At 37.0% G+C, this 21,088-nt stretch overlaps 1 protein-coding gene across 12 annotated transcripts in view; it reads right to left on the bottom strand.

Moving 5' to 3' along the window:
• The window catches only part of KMT2C (lysine methyltransferase 2C), a 397,882-nt gene that overhangs the window by 113,172 nt on the left and 263,622 nt on the right, over positions 1-21,088 (bottom strand). For 10 of the 12 annotated variants that reach the window (XM_049863292.1, XM_049863298.1, XM_049863302.1 and 7 more), the window contains exons 17-24: positions 17,021-17,122; positions 16,742-16,846; positions 11,040-11,221; positions 10,626-10,790; positions 9,513-9,622; positions 8,960-9,025; positions 7,769-7,981; positions 6,872-6,919 (exon numbers count right to left, since the gene is read on the bottom strand). In XM_049863292.1, the coding sequence (XP_049719249.1) occupies positions 6,872-6,919; positions 7,769-7,981; positions 8,960-9,025; positions 9,513-9,622; positions 10,626-10,790; positions 11,040-11,221; positions 16,742-16,846; positions 17,021-17,122 (991 nt within the window). The remainder of the gene's footprint in view (positions 1-6,871; positions 6,920-7,768; positions 7,982-8,959; positions 9,026-9,512; positions 9,623-10,625; positions 10,791-11,039; positions 11,222-16,741; positions 16,847-17,020; positions 17,123-21,088) is intronic. The other 2 variants (XM_049863299.1, XM_049863301.1) reach the window with 1 other exon arrangement.

Here is a 21,088-nt window from a genome sequence, read left to right as displayed (position 1 = left end):
TTTCAATTATGTCTTCAACCCAGGGCCCTAAAGCGGTCTCTCTCTCTGGCTTAGAACTCTCTTCTGAGCTCCAACAACAGCTGTAATTGGGTATCACCAAGGTACTACAAACTCAATACCCAAAATTGATCCTAATTTAAGATAACCTCCTCCCCTTTTCCAGGTGCTACCTATCAACACCAAAGACATTGAAACCTACCCTGAGGAAGTGCAGACACCTGGGGGACAGCCTTGACAATTCTTTTTCTCCCACAATCAAGATGCCTGTACTACTTTCTGGTTATCTCTCAAAATCGTTTTACCTCTCTACTACCATTATCTGGATCACTTTTCTTTCCAAAAGGATGGTGGTAGAGAGAAATAAAACGATTTTGGCAAAGAATATTGAATATATCGCAGACTGCCAGAAGAACCAACCGATCTGTTTTGGAGGAAGTACAGCCAGAATGCTGCTCAGAAGCCATGATGGAGAAACTATCTCACGTACTTTGGACGTGTTATCAGGAGAGACCAGTCCCTGGAGAAGGACATCATGCTTGGTAAAGCAGAGGTCAGTGAAAAAGAGGAAGACCCTCAATAAGATGAAACGACATAGCGGGCTGCAACAATGGGCTCAAACAGAATTGGAGGGATGGTGCATGACTGGGCAGCGTTTCGCTGTTGTATAGAGGGTCGCTGTGGGTCGGAATCTACTCAATGGCACCTGACATCACCCCCGTTCTAGTCCAATCTTCCAGATGGCTTACTTCAATACCCTCCTAATTTCCCTACCTCCAGGCATACCCCCTCTCCAATCAGTTCCTTAAATTTCAGTATAAATGATCTTTTTAGAAATATGTATCAACTTTCTGCTTAAAATTCTTTAGTGTCTTCCCAATGCCCTCAAAATAAAGTTCGTATTTTAAGGCCCATTACCAGGATTCTGTTGTAAACTCTCCAGTTTCATCTTGCTCCAACCACAGTGAACTACTTATGGCTCCTTGAATGCATCAAGCTCTTTGTTCTACTACTTCTTCAACCTCTGCCTTCAACCTACTCATCTTTCAAGATTTATTCCAATCATCGCTTTCTTAGAGAACCTGCTGCCGTTGAGTTGGTTCTGACTCACGGTGACCCTATAGGACAGAGTAGAACTGCCCCACAGGGTTTCCAAGGCTGTAAATCTTTAAAGAAGCAGACTGCCACATCTTTCTTCCGTGATGGGCTCAAACCGCCAACCTCTCGATTAGCAGCTGAGCACTTAACCACCACGCCACCAGGGTGCTTTCAAAAAGTAAAAAGTGGTGTATAAAGTGGCTCCAACATGACTGGTGTCACTAAAGCCTAAGGTTTCTTTTAGTGAACATCTTAATAAGGGCTTTCTGATTCCCACAGACTGCAGCGAAGGAAAACACAGTACACTGCCCAAATACGAAAAGTTATCCCATCGATACGTATTTGTGCATGGATAGACAACCTCTGGAAGTTTATGTGGTTACACTGGTTCTCTCGCTGGACAGGAACTCGATCTCTGGGAGGAGACTAACTTTTCACTGTTCAACTTTTTAAACTCTTTGTACTTTTTTTTTTTTTATCATGCACAAATAGTATCTAATCAATAACAAAACCCACTCATCATAAATAGTTACAAATGCACATGCCCTCTGGTTTACCACCAGTGGAGGGAACTGCTAGAATAAGTTCCTAAAAACAAAACAAAGGAGCACCTGCAGCCATACAAAATGAGGGACAGCAGAACGCATACACAGCTGCTCACATACGCAAAAACGCCTCTGGAAAGATACACGAGATATAGTTGCCTTTGGTGAAATGAATTGGGGGCATGACTACGGGGCAGAAAAGAGTTTTCACTGTTCACTCTTTTACTGTTTTTCAATTTGGAACCATGTGAACGTATAACCTGTCCAAAAATCCAATCTAAAAAGTTGAGGGAATTCACACTAACATTATAGGAGCAGGTAAGTCATGAGGAAGCAGCCACCTCATCTGCATGGACGGGTTATTTCCCTCTTCCCTGTCTCCTATAGCTACTTAAGACCACTTCCCTACTCCCTCTACCCTGCCCGTGTCCCTTCCCTGCTAGTGCCTAAGTGCAGTCTTCTCTGACACCTGCCAAGCACCCATTTACGCTGTGATGGTCTATGTCGGGGCCTGACAATTGAGGGGCAAGGGACTGTGTTCTCACTCTTAAGACACACAGGGTGTTGTTTTCTTTTGGTTTGGAATTATTTGTACTGACAGAGTTTCTACATTGCACTAGATGAATTAAAAAGAAACCAGATTACACAAGAGATTTGCTTTTGCTATACTAAGGTGACCATTTATGACTTTCTTAAACACATCTCAGAAGTGTTAAAAATCAACAAAAAAACCAGAGGATTGCTACAATATTCTAGGAGCATCACAAGTTACCTGGGAGTCTGTACAGCCTCCTGTGGAAACCAGTGTGAGATACTTCTATGGGGACACGTATTCTGACAGCCTCAAGTCTACAAATGCACGTTTCAGATCACTTCTACCTAATAGGCTTTCCAAAATTTAATTTTAAAATCATCTAGCTTCATCCTTATGTACTGTACTTCCTCATAAAGTAGCCTGTCAGGTATGACATAATAATACAGAGGAAAACATTTACACGTGCTTTCATTGATAATTTTTCTATAGCTTACAAAATGAAGAAAAATGTATGGACACATTGAGTAGAGAGAAGAATTCTGGCAGACACTCCTCCACCATAAGTATTCAAAGAAACAAGCACAGGCATGATTTCCTTTCTTACATCACATTTAAAAACAATAGCTTGGGATTTTGTTTTAGTTCTGTAAGATAAAGAAAACACAGGTAGTCCCCAACTTACAACTCATTCGAGTTACGACAAACCACACTTAAGACCATCTGTTTTTTTAATTCATCTTATCATTGGTACGTCTTCCTGGGAGAAAGTTACAGGAAAACGCACGCAGGGGATATGGAAAAAAATCGCTGAGTTATATCACTCCAACCATTTGACCAAGATACTGCTAATGGAAGCCAACGTTAGAAAAATTGTCCATATGGCAAGAATGCTGAATTTAGAACTTGGCATTGCCCATGCAGAACAGCTCACAGATCATGAAGAGGGGACTGACAGATCAGGACTTAATGAGTTTTGAAGAGGAAAGAAACGCTGAAGAAGAAATAATGAGGAAGAGGAGAGAAACTGTCAAAATGTTTTACAGTGGAAGGATCAGCTGGAGTTTTTTTTTCCTAAACTAAATCAGGGGCTTTAGTTGCTTGAAAACATAGGCCCTAACACTGACTGCTTTGCTAAGATCGATAAACAAATTTGGGAAGCAGTGACATGTTACCACAAAATAGACGAAAAAAAAGAAAAGGACCATACAAACAACTCTCACTACTCTTCCGACGAGAAATGCCCTCCCCATTCCCAGGTATAATTCAGAGGATCCAGAACCTTCCACAGTGGAGTTATTACTGCAACTGACAAAATGCCAACGTCACCCAACTCTTCCTCATTGTTGGAGTAGATTTTTATGATTTGTGTATTTTTTAATGTATATATGTGGGCTGGGTGGGATGTATGAAACTTACAGCTATCAGTTTGTATGTAATGTTTCCAAACCCCAAAGACAAATAAAGATTGGATTTGTAGAGACACTGATAATAAAAGGCAATAATACTGAAAATTGAAATACTACTACTAACAATGAGGTATTAGACTTTTGTTAGAAATAACTTATTACGGAGCCATCAGAACAGAATGCTGTTACATCAGGGTCGTATCAGTGAACAAAATGCAGAAAATCCTCTGCTTACGTTAATGTTAGGAGGCAAGAGTGTAAAAATAACAATATAATAAACGAGTTAATTATGTTTGCCAAGTGCTATGGAAAAAACAGTAGGGTAAGGGGGTTGGAGGTACAGATGGTGGTGAGAGATCAAATGAAATGGGTGGTCGGGTAGGCTTTACCGAGAAGGCAGTATTCTCAATAAACGTTTCACATTTATTACCACAGTCCAGGACTACCTGCAGTTATCTGTGAAGCATTTATTTAGCACCAATACTGTAACAGCTTTTTATTTATTTCATATGTGTGAAGCACTGTGCTCAGTGCCTGACGTGCATTTTCTCAGATCTTCAGCACAACTACCCTAAGAGGATGGTCCTACCATACATATTTTATAAATGAGAAGACTAAGTATCAAAGAAGTTAAACAACTTGCTTAAAAATATTCAAAGTAGGCTTGAACACTGGTCATTGTTCAACATTTTACAAAGAGTGTTCAGATGTGATTAAAACACATTAGTGAAACAGTGTAAAACTTGGTAGATTTTAGGCTTTATACATAGTAGCAGAAAAATAGGCACTTTCAAAAATGAGGGTTTTATTAGAAATCTTGGCATAACATACAAGGATCATATTCTTAGGACCTTTTCCTGTGTTTTCTTCCTGAACAGGCATACTTAAGTGCCATAAAACTGAGTTTAAACATATGGATCTATAGAGTCTCAGTGGGGCAAAGCTGTGGTAATTCTTGATTTAAAAAAAACAATCAACAAAAACATCCAAAATGCTAAACAACAATCTTTTTTCATATTCATAGGAAACACTCTGAAAATGAGAGTTTCACTAAAACAATTAAAGGTGGACTATTGTACCATGTAAATGGAAAGCTAGGAAGTGTAGTGGCTTTTTCATGTCATTTTCTTATATTCTGACAAGTGTCAACACAAGAATACAAAAAAAAGTGCACACCACTTCTCACAGTGCTGCTCACAGGGTGCTTAGTCACAGGGAAACTTCCTAAGGTTTTGCTGTTTTCGTGTAGTTTTGTTTTTAAAAAGCTCTATGACCTTTCAGGTTCTCACTGTGAAGATCTAAGAAAGGGCCCTTCAAGGCTCCGGCAGGAGCGGGGGGAAAAGCAGCCACTTTAAATACTCCCAGAGTGTTCTCCGTAACAGAAGCCTACTCTCCAAGGGAAAAAACTTCATCAGAGCTTCAGGAACCCAACAGATGGATCTTCATCAAAAGGAGGAAAATTATAGAATGGAACTCCAAATTCCTATTGGAAACTGGGCTTACTGGACACATTGAGACTGGGGGGACCCCCAAATCTATTGCCTGAAAACAACTTTTGAACCTTGAGCTGAAACTATCCCATAAAGTTATCTTTAAACTAAACAATCTAGCTCAATAAATAAAAAATGTCTGCCTTAATAATGTACCCTGTTGAAGAATTAACTCTGAGGTATCAAAATGACAACAGTAACTCTAAAGCACAGAAGAGAACATTAAGGGGAAGTGAGTACCAGTTAACGGTGGTGAAACACCAGTGGCAAAGATGATGAGAATGGTGACACTACTTGAAGTATGTAACCACGGTCAGTGAACTGTATAGGTAAAAACTGTTATGGGCGTATGTTCTGTTGTGTAATTTGTTAAATAACCCCCCCCCAAAAAAGTTCTATGATCTCATAATTTGGGAAATAACGTGTACCATCAAGCAACCTTTCAAATTTTGTGTAATGCAGCATTTCCCAAATTTAAGTGACTTTGGAACTTTTTTTTCAGGCATCTTTCAGTATCCTTAGAAATTAGAATTCTTCAGCACACTCTGAGTAATAATGATCTAGATTGTTCCAGGGTACTATTTCTTCACAAGTCCCAAACCACTTAAAATTTCAAAAAGTGTCTGTCAATAGTTATTTAAACATTGGTTACATACAAGCACCTGAAAGCTTTTCTTCTCCCAACCACAAAGACCCAAAACTACTACTATAAAATAAATGTGAGGATTAAATGATAAATTATCAGGAACACACAAAAGACATATTCTTTCCAAGCCATGACTCTTTCACCTGGACTATTATAACGCCTACTTGATCTACTTGCCACCTTGACCCCATACAGTGTAGTCACGGCAGAGTATTCTTTTTAAAATATAGCCAACGTCATGCCACCCTTCTCTTCAGAAATCCCCAGTGAGCTTCCATTATACCCAGAGTAAATTCAAACTCCTGGAGTACTGTCTTATGGTCTTGCATGATCTACTGAGCTACCTACCTTCCTACCGCTCTGATCTCATCACCTATTCTCACCTTAGCTTGCTCTGCTGGACATTCAAGCATGCTAGGTACGCTCCTACCCAGAATCTGTGCACTGATTTACTCACTGCCTGGAGTTCTCCTCCCCAGATAATCAAGTGCTCAGCTCTTTAATGCTGCCTACTCCATGAAGCTTGCCCTACCACCATTTTATCTGCTCTCTCACCATCATCTGTACCTCCAACCCCCCTTACCCTACTCCGTAGTTTTTTTTTCATAGTACTTGGCAAACATACTATAATTAACTTGTGATTGTTATTTTTATATCCTTGCCTCCTAAACGTAAGCTCCACGAGCAGAGAATTTTATGTTTTGTTCAGTTGTTTTACGCAGTTGTTGTTGTTGTGTGCCACCAAGTCGATTTTGACTCATAGTGACCCTACAGAGCACTGCAGTGCTGCCCTGTAGGGTTTCCAAGGAGCGGCTAGTGCATTTGAACTGCTGATCTTTTAGTTAGCACCTGCAGCTCTTAACCACTGTGCCACCAGGGCTCCCTGGCATGCAGCTGGCATTCAATAAATACTAGCTGCTGTTGTCAGGTGCCATCAAGTCAATCCACTGTGCCACCAGGGCTCCCTGGCATGCAGCCGGCATTCAATAAATACTAGCTGCTGTTGTCAGGTGCCATAAAGTCAATTCCGACTCAGGAACTCCATGTGACAGTAAAGAACTGCCCCATAGGGTTTTCCAGGCATTAGTTTTTACAGGAGCAGACTGCCAGGTCTTCTCTCCTGTGGAGCAGCTCGGTGGGTTTGAATTACTGACCTTTTGGTTTAGCAGTTAAGTTGCTTGACCATTGCACCAACAGAGCTCCTTAATAGAAAAAAAATAATTACTTTATTTCTGAATCATCTGAAAAGAAATAACCACTCTAAAAATAAACAAGCCTACAGGGATCTTCTCCAGTGATAAGCAAAAATTTAAATCATATTGGAGCTAATATTTTTACGAAAATGATTTTGTTATCTTAAGAATTCAGCTAGAAAGACTTTTTAATATTTACTCTGATCAAAAAATTATTTATAAATATTTTATGATGAACACCCTGGAATATAAACTTATACGTGAAGAACATTTCCTGAATTCTATTTTAACTTATTTAGGCCTATTTCCAAATCAAACTGAGAATTATTTATGTAAAATAGTTTTCTCTCCCTCTTGCAAGCCATACTAATTTCACTCTTACTACCCTTTATGTGAAGATCATGAGATTACATAAGATTCATAATCCCTTAATCTAGTAAAACCCCTTTAATGTTTAACAGTGAAAGAAATTTTGAAGCCTGTTTGTTGTACTCTAGTGTTACACCTTAAAACTTTCAATTTCTGATAAACATGGCATCCAAAATCACAGTATCTGAGAAGGTTTATGCTGGTATCTAGCACACTACAGCCAAGCCACCCTCTAAATTTCTCCACCTGTGATCCTTAAAGATATGGTGTTCCTGGAGATTTCTGTAAGGTAGGCCTGTGCTAAGAATGTACATGAAAGCAAAGGAACCTGAAAAGGTAAGGTCCAAGAAAACCATTCACTTAGAAAGGGCAATTTTTACATGAAGGGTTACCTAGATCAATATAATTTACCCTTACATAAATTACACATATTTTGAAAGCTATTTTAATTCTTGCAAACACAGTGCATAGAAAATAAAGTACTATTACCTCTACTATCATCCATTTCACCATCCCTTGAATGCTCTGACTGGATGTCTGGAGGGGTCTGAAGGACAGCCACACTATTCTGATTTATAATTTTCAATTTCAACTTTGGTTTTGACCGTTTTCTTCTTGGAACTGTAACTGTGAGGCTCTGTAATTGAGTCATCCCTGATTCGGTCAAACAAACACCATCCTGGGTGTAGGTTTTGGGTGGATCTAGAAATTTCAGAATCCCAAGAATACAAATGAAAACTTGCATTTTAAATTTGACTGATAAATTATCATTTCAAAATACCCATATCAAGGGAATGTGACTTTTATAAAGCAGTTATCCTTAACTGGGCACCATAAACCCACTGCCATCAAGTCGGTTCTGACTCATAGTGAGCCTACAGAACAGAGCAGAACTGCCTCATTTTGTTTCCAAGGAGCAGCTGGTGATTCAAACTGTTGACCTTTTGGTTAGCAGCCAAACGTTTAACCACTGTGCCACCAGGGCTCCCACTGGGCACTGAAGAGTTATTCAATCAGTTAATTATTTGTGAACAATTACTTGTGAATAATTAACTGGACAGTGCCCAATTAAAACCATGAATAAGTCTAAATGGCCAAACTTTCTTGGATTATAGGTAGAATTATTGAGTGTTTAAAAAAAGTCTTCCTGGTATTTCTATTTTCATGTATCAATATAAGGATGTAGAAGGAAAGCACTGAAGGTAAAATACTCCAGAAACCAATTTGAAAAACAAATCATTAGGATAATTTCTGTACTATTCAAATGCTTTTGCATCAAATGGAATCAGATACAAGTAGGCAAAAGAATGACTGGTTATAGAAGTATCATATTTAATTACCATCCCAGGCTGATTTATTACAAAATAGTGGTGAGAGATTGAATGTGCTTGCTAACCAGGTCTTATTTTTTGCTAACTGACAACAAAACACAGCTAATACACCAATGCAGCCAAATCAAATATGGCATTAATGGTTATTCTAAAGCTATTATTTTTATTGTCGATTTTCTGAAATTTATAGGAACACTGTCCCACTAAAGCTGGACAAGACTACCATTTTATTTGGGTTGAAGACCCATACAAAGAAAGCAGGTTTCATATAATGCATGGCAAGTCAGTTATATAAAAATTACCGTTTATATAGTTTTTGTAAAGAATAGTCAAGCATTTCGGATTTTACCTAGCTCTTTTACTTTTGTGACAATTTGTGCGACAAGTGATGATTCACAGCAGTCTGAGGAAGGCACTGAAATGAAAGACAAATTTAGGCAATTTTTGTTTTCAGAAAAGGTAAAGCACATGTAAAGATTAATGTGAGTAAAATTTCTACTTCTTCATCCCATGTCATTAAAATAAATGCTTGAGTAGTAAATATGATTCAAAGCTGTCTTTACAATAAGGAGAGGTTATGAAGAAAATAAATTGGAAGAAAAATCGGCAGAGATCAGTGTATCGGATTATACACCAGATTATGCAACATATCACTGGTAACTACAGAATCATGTGTATTGAAAGCAAAATTATATTTCATATCTAAAATACATGCTTCATTTAAATAAATGGTTTTAATGTATTAACTTGGGGTAATAAGAATTCATTTATATAAAATACCTTATTTTTTATAAAATACTTGTTAAAATGATGATTTCACAAAACAGAAAAAGAATTAGAGTGAAGACCACTCATGGCAATAAACAGCAAGGTGCCAGTATGGACACTATTTATTCTCTTACCATTTGATGTAGGCATATAGGGTCTGCACATGCTACAATCGAAACCAATGTCTGCTACATTTTCCACTTCCTCCTCGGTATTTAAGTTTTGACAAATTGCATGCATCCATCTAAAAAGACCACATTTGTACATTAAAAAAGCTGAATACACCAAAAAGTATCTCCTTTTAAAAATTATAATAGGAATTGACAGTCTTCAAACTCAAAGCTCTTAAGCCTCAAATGCTCCCCACATCTAGTTCATCGTAACTTTTTCTCCTGACTCGCTCCCCCAATGACCCACATAAAACTTTCAAAGAGCTGGGAAAGAAAATGCGAACAAATACTAGGTAAGGAGCAAAAGCACAGTACATAAGGAGGATAACTGTTTTATGATCATGCACTGAGTATGTCAAAGAGAGCAAGTAAGCTGGTTTGGGCAATTAGAAAGAAACCCAGAAGACTACAAATGGCACAGTACGTGTGTAGTCTATACATATATCACACCTACTTCAGAGTAGATACAACTCATTTAAGTGATGCTGAATGGTAATTGGGAAATAAAGTTAAGCAGTTGTCTTGCCCAGGAACAAAGAATTGTTAGGCAAATTCCTGAGAATCCTGAACTACAGATGAAATAATACTGCTAGTAATATTATATGTATAGTGCTGAAGTGTAACGAAGCAGAGTAATATGCCACTGAATCCAAAGAAAACAACATTGATGCAGAAGCTGCACACATGTTAATTATGGAGGGCAGGAACCAGTATCTAGTAAAAGTTACAGCTTCAAGAAAAAAACGATTTAAGAAAAATCGAGTATGTGAGATCCATTTTATAACTTAATAAAAGATTCAGAAACCCTCCACAGAAAAATGCATATATGCAAGCAATAATTCTGCATATAATTTTGAAGGATTCATAAAACTCTCAAAAAGCTCCCAGTTGGTCTGAGATTGAGAATTAAAAAGAAGGGATCACTTCCGTTGAGTATGTATGTAGCCAGCTGAACGCCTGAAAAGCAAAAAAACTTTGTTTCTTAAATTTGTGTCCTAGGAAAGTTATTTTCCGTTTCCTTTTGCTACATTAGAAAGATAAAAGATGAAAACAAACAAACAAAAACCAGCACAATACCTATCACACTGTCTACACTGTAGAATAAGATCTTCTTCTCTGTAGTGTCGATAGCAGACTGGGCATGTAGACAAGCTGGCACAAGGAGCACACTGTGTGTAATTGTTCTGCCACTCACATCTTAGACCTGGAGACGTGGCTCCACAGTGTCTGCACCAAACGCACCTGAAATTTAAACCCCCCACAAAGTCTCAATTTTATTTACTTATTTAGTTCCTGTAATTTAAGAAGCTACACATGAACACAATAGGGGAAAATTATTTAATGCATACTTGATTTTCTGATTAGTGATATCCACCATAGTAAACACGTATTATGCAATTAAACAGATGTAGCTAATTTTTTAAAACTAAAGTGATGTGGGAAAGTTCTGAACTTGAAAGACTAACAACGGAAATGTAAATCCTAGAGTACCATTTGCACTTCCAGCCTCCTTTGGGAACTGTCTGCAATGGAGGATCTAGGCAGTAGGTGTGATAACTTATGTCACAATCATCACAAAGAAGGAGTCTTCCTGGGTCAGTAGCCTTCCCACAGGCCTCACATACAGTGCATTCAAGACACCTCCAACCTTTGCTAAGAACAACTTTAGTGATCTGTAAAAGAAACAACCAATCCATGTGATTTATACATGAACCTAAGCCTCATTTTGCATAATTAATTATACTATATAAATGAATATGGTGCTTATGTACTTAAAGCAGAAAAGAGACAAACAACTAACATTTACTGAGCACCTACAATGGGCTTGATGCTGGGATGGGTACTTTCATATACTTCTAAGAGTATACCTACTGAGGAGAATAATAGGAAGTGGTACTATTTTAACGCCCTTTTTTTTTTTTTTTCCTTAACTCCACATGACTACCTGTGTTGTGGATTTTATGTCCAGATTACAGATAAAGTGACTGAAATCTAACCAAGTAAAATGTAGGATTTGAAAATATATCAATATGGTCTCTACCTATATCTCCATGAGTTCCATTTTTCTGAAATTTGTGTACATGGCCTAAAGACTTGTATATTAAAATCAATATGAACGATAATAGAAAAAATGCAAAAAAAAAAAAATTAAGGTAAAATATGAGCTCTTAGGAACATTTTATAATTTTGGAGGACCTTTGGGCTATGACGGCAGGACTTCTGAAATCCACCTTCACTTCTGTGTTTACTTTCCTCAGCCTCAAGGGTCTAAGTTGTTAGAAAAGATGAGAATCTATACTGCTGAATAAGTTCCTCAAAGGCAGCCACGTCGTGTAGTATTAATAATTTAGAACCAACTTTTAAAGATCTCAAAAAACTAGAGTCCATAGATAGAAAGGACCACAGGGCCACATTATAATGAAATAGGAAGCAATCGAGGTACAGATGAAAATCTGAATTTTCATTAATTCAGATCGTGAAGAATGAGAGAGCCTAAAATCTACCTAACAGAAAAATTAAAAAGTTAAATACAAATGAACAACTATCAAAATGGCATCAAACTTCCCAATTATGGATTCTAGAACACAACAGAGTAATAGCTTCCAAACTCTACAAGAAAATACTCTTCAAAGTACAATTCTTAGCTAAACAAGCAAGTAAGTGTGAAGGCAGAATACACTTTTAGACATAGAAAGACTCAAAATTCAGACCTCACAAGCTCCTTCTAATGAAAATTATTTAGAGATATGTGGAATAAAGTGAGGGTTTATACCAAAAAGGAAGACATGGGATCCAGAAAAAAACGAATTCATCAAAGGCATCCGTCAAGGAAGTTTAAGGATGAGAGCTGAACAACAGACCTAGAAGCCACTGGCACAAACTAGAACAGGAATATCAGGAGCCCAGGAAAGAGCAAGTTTATCCCCAGAAAAAAGGGACCTAACAAAATAATCTGAGATGGTGGCACTTCCATCAGATATGGTAGTAAAAAACAACAAAAACCAACGGAGATCATTTAAAGATGACTTTCTTCTTGCTACTAAACTTCCAAGGAAAAACAAAGTCATAGTACAGTATTTAGATCTACAGTGAACATTTACTGAGTCATTACCAACACTTAATTAATTTAGCTAAATGTAGCTAAAAAATCCTACTAGTAATTTCATTAATCTGTCTCCTACTTTATCTTCAGATCATCTTACATTTCCTCTAAGCCAAAGGTTGACAGATGATGGCCCGTGGGCCAAATCTGATCTACCACCTATTTTGCATTACTACATTTTTGTTCCAACAAAATTTTATTTATAAAAATAAGATGTTATCTAGAGTTCTAACCAAAGGACCATGTCGAAGTTGTGATAGATGTCTTTTGTAACCTATAATGCATATCCGTTTCAACTACAATGGAGCAACTGGAACAGACTTTTCTCCAATCATAAAAAAACTAGAAAACTAAGTGAAACATGTATAACCACTGCTTTTAGACACTGGACAACAGGCAGTACAGACTGTGATCTCTGTGAGAAGGGACATTTTCCAGATTGCTGCCCAAATAGGGAGAATCCCGCCAGAGTCTCACAGAGTTTAGGGGGCATGATGGAGTTCAGGAAAGGTGAGGCAACTGGAATTTGCAGGACAGAGTACTGGAAAAGGAAGGAGCAATGCAGAATAAAAGCTCCAGAAGTCTATGCAGGGTTCTCCTTGAGTCTTTGGCTGAATATTAAACTGTATAACTATGAACCCAAACAAGGGGCTACAGTGAGGGGAGAGAACTGTTACTGGGAAATTGTAAGATTAACAATCACTGAAGCTCACACAGAGTCAAAGACTGCTAAACAGGAGGAAGGTATTCAGTAGAGACCTCAGAAAGGCCATTCCTTAAGATACAGGTTGTTACGCTAGTCCTAAAACAGCAGTTATCAAAGTGTGGTCTGGGAAATCCCAGTGGGTCCGTAAGATCAAAACTATTTTTTATACAGCTACTAAGGTGTTATGTGCTGTTCTCACTGTCACTCACTCACAATTACACAGTGGTATTTTCCAGAGGCTATATGATGCATAGTAACGTCACTATTTTCATGTCATACAAATTGTGCTTGTATATGCTTGTGTTTCAAAATTCTGTCAGTTTTAATTTCTAAGATGACAAATAGCAATAGGTGTAATCCTCATAAACAAAAACTCTTTGTGTCCTCAGTAATTTTTCAGTGTCAAAAGGTCTCATGACCAAAAAGACTGAGAACAGCTATTTTAGAATAAAGATTCTCTAGAAGAAAGAAATTTCAAAAGGATCAAACTATCCACAAATAATTTAATTACCAGCCACAACAAAAATTCTTTACAGAAACAAAGTTCAGACACTCAAAAATATACTATTACAATGTCCAACATCCAACTGAAAATTACTAGACATACAAAGAAACAAGAAAGTATAACTTATTGCAGAAAATTAGTTCATACAATAAGAAATGACAGCGATGTTGCAATTAGCAAAGATTTAAAACAGCTATTACAAATACATCCAAAGATTTAATGGAAAACAAGAATATGAAGAAAAAAATTAAAACTATAAAAGAGAACAAAATAAAGCCAAGATGAACCATAAATACAACATCTGAATGAAAAATTCATTAGATGGGCTTAAAAATATTAGATACTGCATAAGAAAAGTGTACTTGGGGATTGCAATACAAACTATTCAAACGAAAGCACAGAGAGAAAAACCTATGGGACAAAACAAAAACAAAAAACATAACAGCAAAGCATCAGTGACTTGTGGGACGGTATCACGCAATTACACACACACGAGATTCCAGGAGGTGGGGCTAGGGAACAGAAAAAAAAAATTTGAAGAAATAATGCCCAAAACTGAATAAAAATAATATCAACCCATTGACCCAAGAAACCTAAGAAATCAGGATAAACACAAAGAAAACGTCACCAGGACACACTGTAATCAAACTGCTAAATCAAGCCAAACCAGACAAAAACCCACTGCTGTCAAGTCAATTCTGACCAAAACCCAAAAACTAAACCTGCTGCTGTTGACTCGACTCCGACTCACAGCAACCCTATACGACAGAGCAGAACTGCCCCAAAGGGTGTCTACGGAGCGGCTGGTGGATTCAAACTGCTGACCTTTTTGTTAGCAGTGGAGCTCTGAACCACTGCGCCACTAGGGCTCACTAGGAGTTGGAACTGACTGGACAGCAATGGGTTTGTTTGATTTTTTAAACTGCTGAAAACCAATGTCAAAGAGAAAATCTTAAAGGCAGCTAGAAAAGTCACATTGCAAATAGAAAAACAAAGATAAGAACGCTCCCTAGCTTCATCAGAAACAATGTAAGCCAGGAAATAACAGAACGATGTCATTAAAATGTTGGGGGGTGGGCGGGAGGGGCAGAGTAAACTTAGAATATTATATCCAGCAAAAATATTCTTCCAAAGTAAAGGCAAAATATATTTTCAGACAAACACACCTGAGACAATTCACATATCCCTACTGTATTTCTAGACAATCTTATTTCCCCCCTATAAATTCTAAGCCCTGTTACAGGAAGTTGTTTTATACTCCTTACAGAATTTACCATATTATTTTTCACAGATGAGGTCAACAAATTACACTGTTTTAAACATTTAGTAATAACTTGCAGTACTCTGCACTGTCCAAATGGTATTAGTGGTATAGTCGGAACCAAATGTAGTTACAAAAACTGGTATTTAAATTCTTGCTCAGCCAGTTACTAGCTATTTGATATTGTACTAATTGATCTCAACTTACCTATGCTTCATTGACCTCATCTGTAAAACAGGATTTAAGAAACTATTGGTTGGATTAAAAAAAATATTACAAACATTCTGAGCATAAACTCTCAAATCTTTATTTTCCTCCTGAACATCTTCCAATTTTTAGGAAAGCAAGAATGTCATGTTAACATATCAGTTTGGCCCATGGAGCTTATATTCTTGTCTTCAAAGGAATCTTTTTTGATTTCTTCAGATCGCTGAAAGTGTTCTAAAACTCTCATTTAAAAATAAAAAAATTAAAGAAAATTTAGGATATAAAGGCACAAAACAGTTAATCTTTTACTGTGCATATATAATTCTATTTTTTTAACTGATTCTATATAATTTGTGAGTTTTTTTGGCTCAATGTACTGTGGGCAGCTAACTTTAAAAGACTATATAAATTTATAGATTGACTATTATTATTCTATTTTGGATAGATAAATTATAATCCTTCACTTTAATTCTGAAAATCACAATGAGGTATATACCCTAGAAAAGAAACATTACTGTAGTGATCATCAAAGAATTCCCAAGGGAACATCTATGCCAACATCTTGAATAAATCAACGATATAATACAGGATTGTGTGAGGGGCAAGGCAGAAAATGATAAAAACCACTTGGAAGTTCAGGGTGATTCATGACCATATAAGCAAATGAGTTGAGTATTTCTGCACATCATATGGTAGGACTTGGTTGTGGAGAATACAACATGACCCTTGATGTATCGCTGTACCTCCATGCTTACTTTCAGGAACCACTTGTTATTTTGTTCAAATATACAAGTTTTATTAACGTGATAGACTGAAAGCCCTTGGGACATGTTCGTATCTGAACAGCATTTCCGAAAAGCACGAGATTACTCTTTACTGGTTCCTCAGAGTAAGTTTCTAATTGAAAGTACATGAAATTGAGAACGGCTAGGTCTCTCTGTTTACCGAATTGCATTAAACGTGAATTTCTTTTTTTCAGCTAAAGGAGAAAATGTCCTTTTATATTATGGGTGAGGGTGAGAAGAGTGAAAGGGTGCCAGGACAGGCTGATAAAATTTTTTACTAAGTCCTCCAATTGTTCTCAACTTTTGTAATCAATAAACAAAATGAATCAACTAAACCTCATGCCACAACAAGTAACAGCATAAATTGTCTTTTAAATTAAATGCGTGCATTTTTATGCTTTACTTTTTCAAAACAACAGTAGGATAAATTAGTACAATTTAAGACCAGAAAATTACAGGAGTTAATTTTTTGAAGTAACAAACACTTCAGATGCAATATTTAAAGTACTTAACAAGTCATATAATAGTCACAACAAATATTACTTGATTATAAAAACTGGAAGCAGCATGTTACTACTCAAATCAAAATTCAATTAATTTTTATGAACTCATTTAAGGGTATTTACCTTAATACTGACACAGTACGGATGGTAACACTGACCACACTGAGAACAGGCAAGTAATCTTCCCTCTGCTCCTTGGCCAAAACTCCCACAAACTACACACATATCCTGAAATTAAGAACACATGAACGTATTTTAATTTGGAGATTAAACTAAGAGTATATTTCTTAACTAACATATCTCTGTAGCTATGTATTACATGACTTCTGTACATATGAGATAAAGTAGAAATGGGCAAAGAGGAACTCAAAGGTGGAAAACAGTAAATAATTAAGCTCCAACCTGATGCAAAGTGAACTTGTCACTACTAGAAAATAACACAACTGTATTGTGCATAGAGTTTTCTTCTTCATCCTTATTTGATGAAATATCTGCAGTAGACACCTATAAAAAGTGAAATACACAAAACAGTGTTATATTTTTCACTTCTGCTATATTTAAACTAGAGAGCTTGAGAAAATTCATAATCAAAATAGAATTTTTGCCAAGACTTATACTAACAATTCCAAATTAGTTTATTAATACTACCATAAAACTTTGTCAAAATATATTTTATTCGCCTAATAGTCTCTTCAGAGTTACAAGTCCTACAGATAAGGAAGTCATGTGAAAAATATAAACCTGCCTTTAGTAAGTCTTCATTACCCAGAAATTCTAATCAAGAAATATACAATACTGGGGAAGCTGGCGCAGCTTGTACAAGGCAAGGTCATGGAAACTCCATAGACACATCCAAACTCTTTGAGGGCTCGAAATGCTGGGCTGAGGGCTGTGGGGACCATGGTCTCGGGGAACATCTAACTCAACTGGCATAACATACTGTATAAAGAAAATGATCTACATTCCACTTTGGTGAGTATCTTCTGGGGTCTTAAAAGCCTGTTAGTGGCCATCTAGGATACTCCACTGGTCTCACCCCTTTGGGATCAAAGAAGAATGAAAACTAGACACAAGGAAAAGATTAGTCCAAAGGACTAATGGACCACATCTACCATGGCCTCCACCAGACTCAGTCCAGTACAACTAGATGGTGCCCGGCTACCACCACTCACTGCTCTGACAGGTATCACAATCGAGGGTCCCGGGCAGAGTTGGAGAAAAATGTAGAACAAAATTCTAACTCAAAAAGAAAGACCAGACTGCCTGGAGAAACCCTGAGAGTATGCCCCTGGGTACCCTTTCAGCTCAGTAATGAAGTCACTCCTGAGGTTCACTCTTCAGCCAAAGATTGGACAGGCCCATAAAACAAAATGAGACTAAAGGAGCACGCCAGCCCAGGACAAGGACTAGAAGGCAGGAGGGAACAGGAAAGCTGGTAACAGGGAACCCAGGATTGAGAAAGGAGAGTGTTGACATGTCAGGGGGCTGTTAACCAATGTCATGAAACAATATGTGTACTGTTTCATGAGAAACTAGTTTGTTCTGTAAACCTTTATCTAAAAGACAATTAAAAAAAAACTATAATTTTTTTAATAATGTGTGTGTGGTGTGTCTGTGTGTGCATCTGTATATAAAACTCAACTTTAGTGATACTTTAGAACTGTGCCACATGAAATGGTCGACAGGTGGCTATTGAGACCTGCAATACGGCCAGAACAATATGAAAGTTGCTGTAAGTGTAAAACACACATTACATTTCCAAGACTTGGTACAAAGAAAAAAGAACGTAAAATATCTCATTAACAGTTTTTTTTTTTTACGTATCACATGTTGAAAGGATAGCATTTTGGATATATGGGTTAAATGACATGCATTAAAATTAATTTCACCCGTTTCTCTTTCCTTTTTAAACTTGGCTACTACAAACCAAACCAGATGCCTCTGAGTCAGCCCTGACTCATGCTGTCCCACGTGCATCAAGGTAGAACTGTGCTCCACAGGGTTTTCAATTAATTACTGACTTTTGGAAGTAGATCACCGGGTCTTTCTTTCTCCTAAGGTGACTCTGGGTGAACCTGAACCTCCAACCTTTCAGTTAGCCAAGTGCTTAGCCGTTTGCACCACGCCAGGACATTAACATGGCTACTAGGAAGTTTTAGATTGCATGTGTGGCTCACATTATATTTCTATGAGATAGTACTATTTTAGAATATTATTATTTTGAATAAATTATCAAAATTTGAGTATTAGCAACAGGATGATTAACCAGAGATGTTCATTCTTGGACTTGGTTATACTTGACCAAATCAACTAAGTACTTGTTGGCTTGTTAATAATTATTTCCAGAATGCAATTTTTCAAAAACTCGGCTTGTTAATAATTATTTCCAGAATACGATTTTTCAAAAACTTGGAATTAGATGCAGTAAAAGGGGGGGGGGGGGGGCGATGCCAAAATCATAAAATATGACCTCCTCTTTAAAGGAAACCCTGGTAGCATAGTGCTTAAGAGCTACAGCTGCTAACCAAAAGGTTGGAAGTTTGAATCCACCAGGTGCTCCTTGGCAACTGTATGGGGCAGTTCTACTCCATCCTATAGGGTTGCTATGAGTCGGAATCGACTCGACAGCAACGGCTTTTGGCTTCCTTTAAGATGCTTACACTCTATCCTGGAAGGACAAAGCTAAATCACAATAGGTTAAGGTCAAAATATAAAGTATTAGAATTAACTTTCTGTGACAGATGACTGAGAGAATAACTCAATAAAACAGATACATTGCCATGTTTTTATGCAAACAATGCATGCCTTCTTCATTTGTTTACCAATTGCTCCCTCCTCCTGTGAAATATTTTTGTTAAGTGTGGCCAAGCCAAATTTCTTTTACAGCCAAAAAAAAAAAAAAAAAGAAGAAAAATTGGCACAGTGGCACTTATGAAAATACCTTGGGGCAGGAGGGAGTGGTTCGCAAACAAATGTAGAAGGCACGTGTCATCTCCGTAAAAACACCGTATGTAATATTTTTCAAAGTAAGTTTAGATAGTAATTTCAATGAACAGTACTACTGTTTTATGATAGTGCCAATAATAACAGCAATTCACAATCATATAAAGGCTACAAGGGAAAATTGTAAATAAGCCTCCAGGCTGGAAAAGAAAAACAAGATGCTGTCTCTGAGACAACACATGCTCATATATGTAGACAACCCAATGGATTCCGCAAAAAAAAAAAAAAAAAGGTAATAAGTGAGCTTAGTAAGGCTGTAGGTTACGAGATCAATAAACGAAAATAAACAGTACTTCTACATATTAGCAAGTAATAATCAGAATTTGAAATTAAGACAAGAAAATCATTTACAATAGGATCAAAAATATGAAAGACTTAGGGAGATAAATGTGACAAAAGGTGTGAAAGACTTATCTCTTGAAAACTACAGAACACTGCTGTGAAAAATTAAGGAAGACCTGTAAGAAAAGGAGAGGTACACAATGTCCATGGGTTATGGGTTGAAAGACTCAATATGTTTAAAATGACAACTTTTCTCAAATTTACCTATAGGCTAAATAACAAACCCAGTCAAGATTTTAGCAGGTTATTTGCAGAAATTGACAAGCTAAGTCTAAAAACGATATAAAAATATAAGGGACCTAGAATAGCCAAAACAACTTTGAAAAAAATAGAAAATTGGAAGACTAACAGTATCTAACTTCAAGACTTATTATAAAATAGAATTAATCGAGATAGTGTAGTACTGGCCTAATGACAGAGAAATAGGTCAGTGGAGCAGGACAGCAATTCAAAAAATAGACACACACGTATGCGGATACCTAATTTACAACAACTAGGTGGCACGAATGGTTAAGTGCTCAACTACTGGCCAAAAGGTTGGCAGTTTAAACCCACTCAGGACTGCCTTGGAAGACAGGCTTGGCAATCTGTTTCTGAAACGGTCAGAGCAGAGCCTTGAAAACCCTACGGAGCAGTTCTGCTCTTCACAAGGGGGGGTCACCATGAGTTTGAATCAGCTTGACGGCAACTAACAATAACAAAAATTTTCAACACAGATACAAAGGCAATTCAGAGGAACGGTGCTAAAAAAAAAATGGATATCCAATGTGCAAAAAACTTTGACCCATATTTAAATATTAACTTCAATTATAGACCTAAGTGCAAAACATGAAGTCTTAAAACTTACAGAACACAGAATGTGTCTGTGACCTTGAGTTATATAAATATTATTTCTTAGACAGCCAAAATCACAATCCATAAAAGAAAAAAAGTGATAAATCACATTCCATCAAAATTTAAAACTTCTGCTCTTCAAAAGACACTGTTAAGACAAGGAAAAGATAAACCACAGAATGTAACAAATATTTGCAAATCATGTATCTGATGAAGAATCTATGTCCAGAATATATAAAGAACTCAATAATTAAGTTTTAAAAAAACTACCTATTAAAATACGGCAAAAGA

The sequence above is a fragment of the Elephas maximus genome, chromosome 20, assembly GCF_024166365.1.
Source record: "Elephas maximus indicus isolate mEleMax1 chromosome 20, mEleMax1 primary haplotype, whole genome shotgun sequence".
NCBI classification, from domain to species: Eukaryota; Metazoa; Chordata; class Mammalia; order Proboscidea; family Elephantidae; genus Elephas; species Elephas maximus.
Note: the sequence above shows the minus strand (reverse complement) of the source record. Positions and strands in the feature narration are given on the sequence as shown.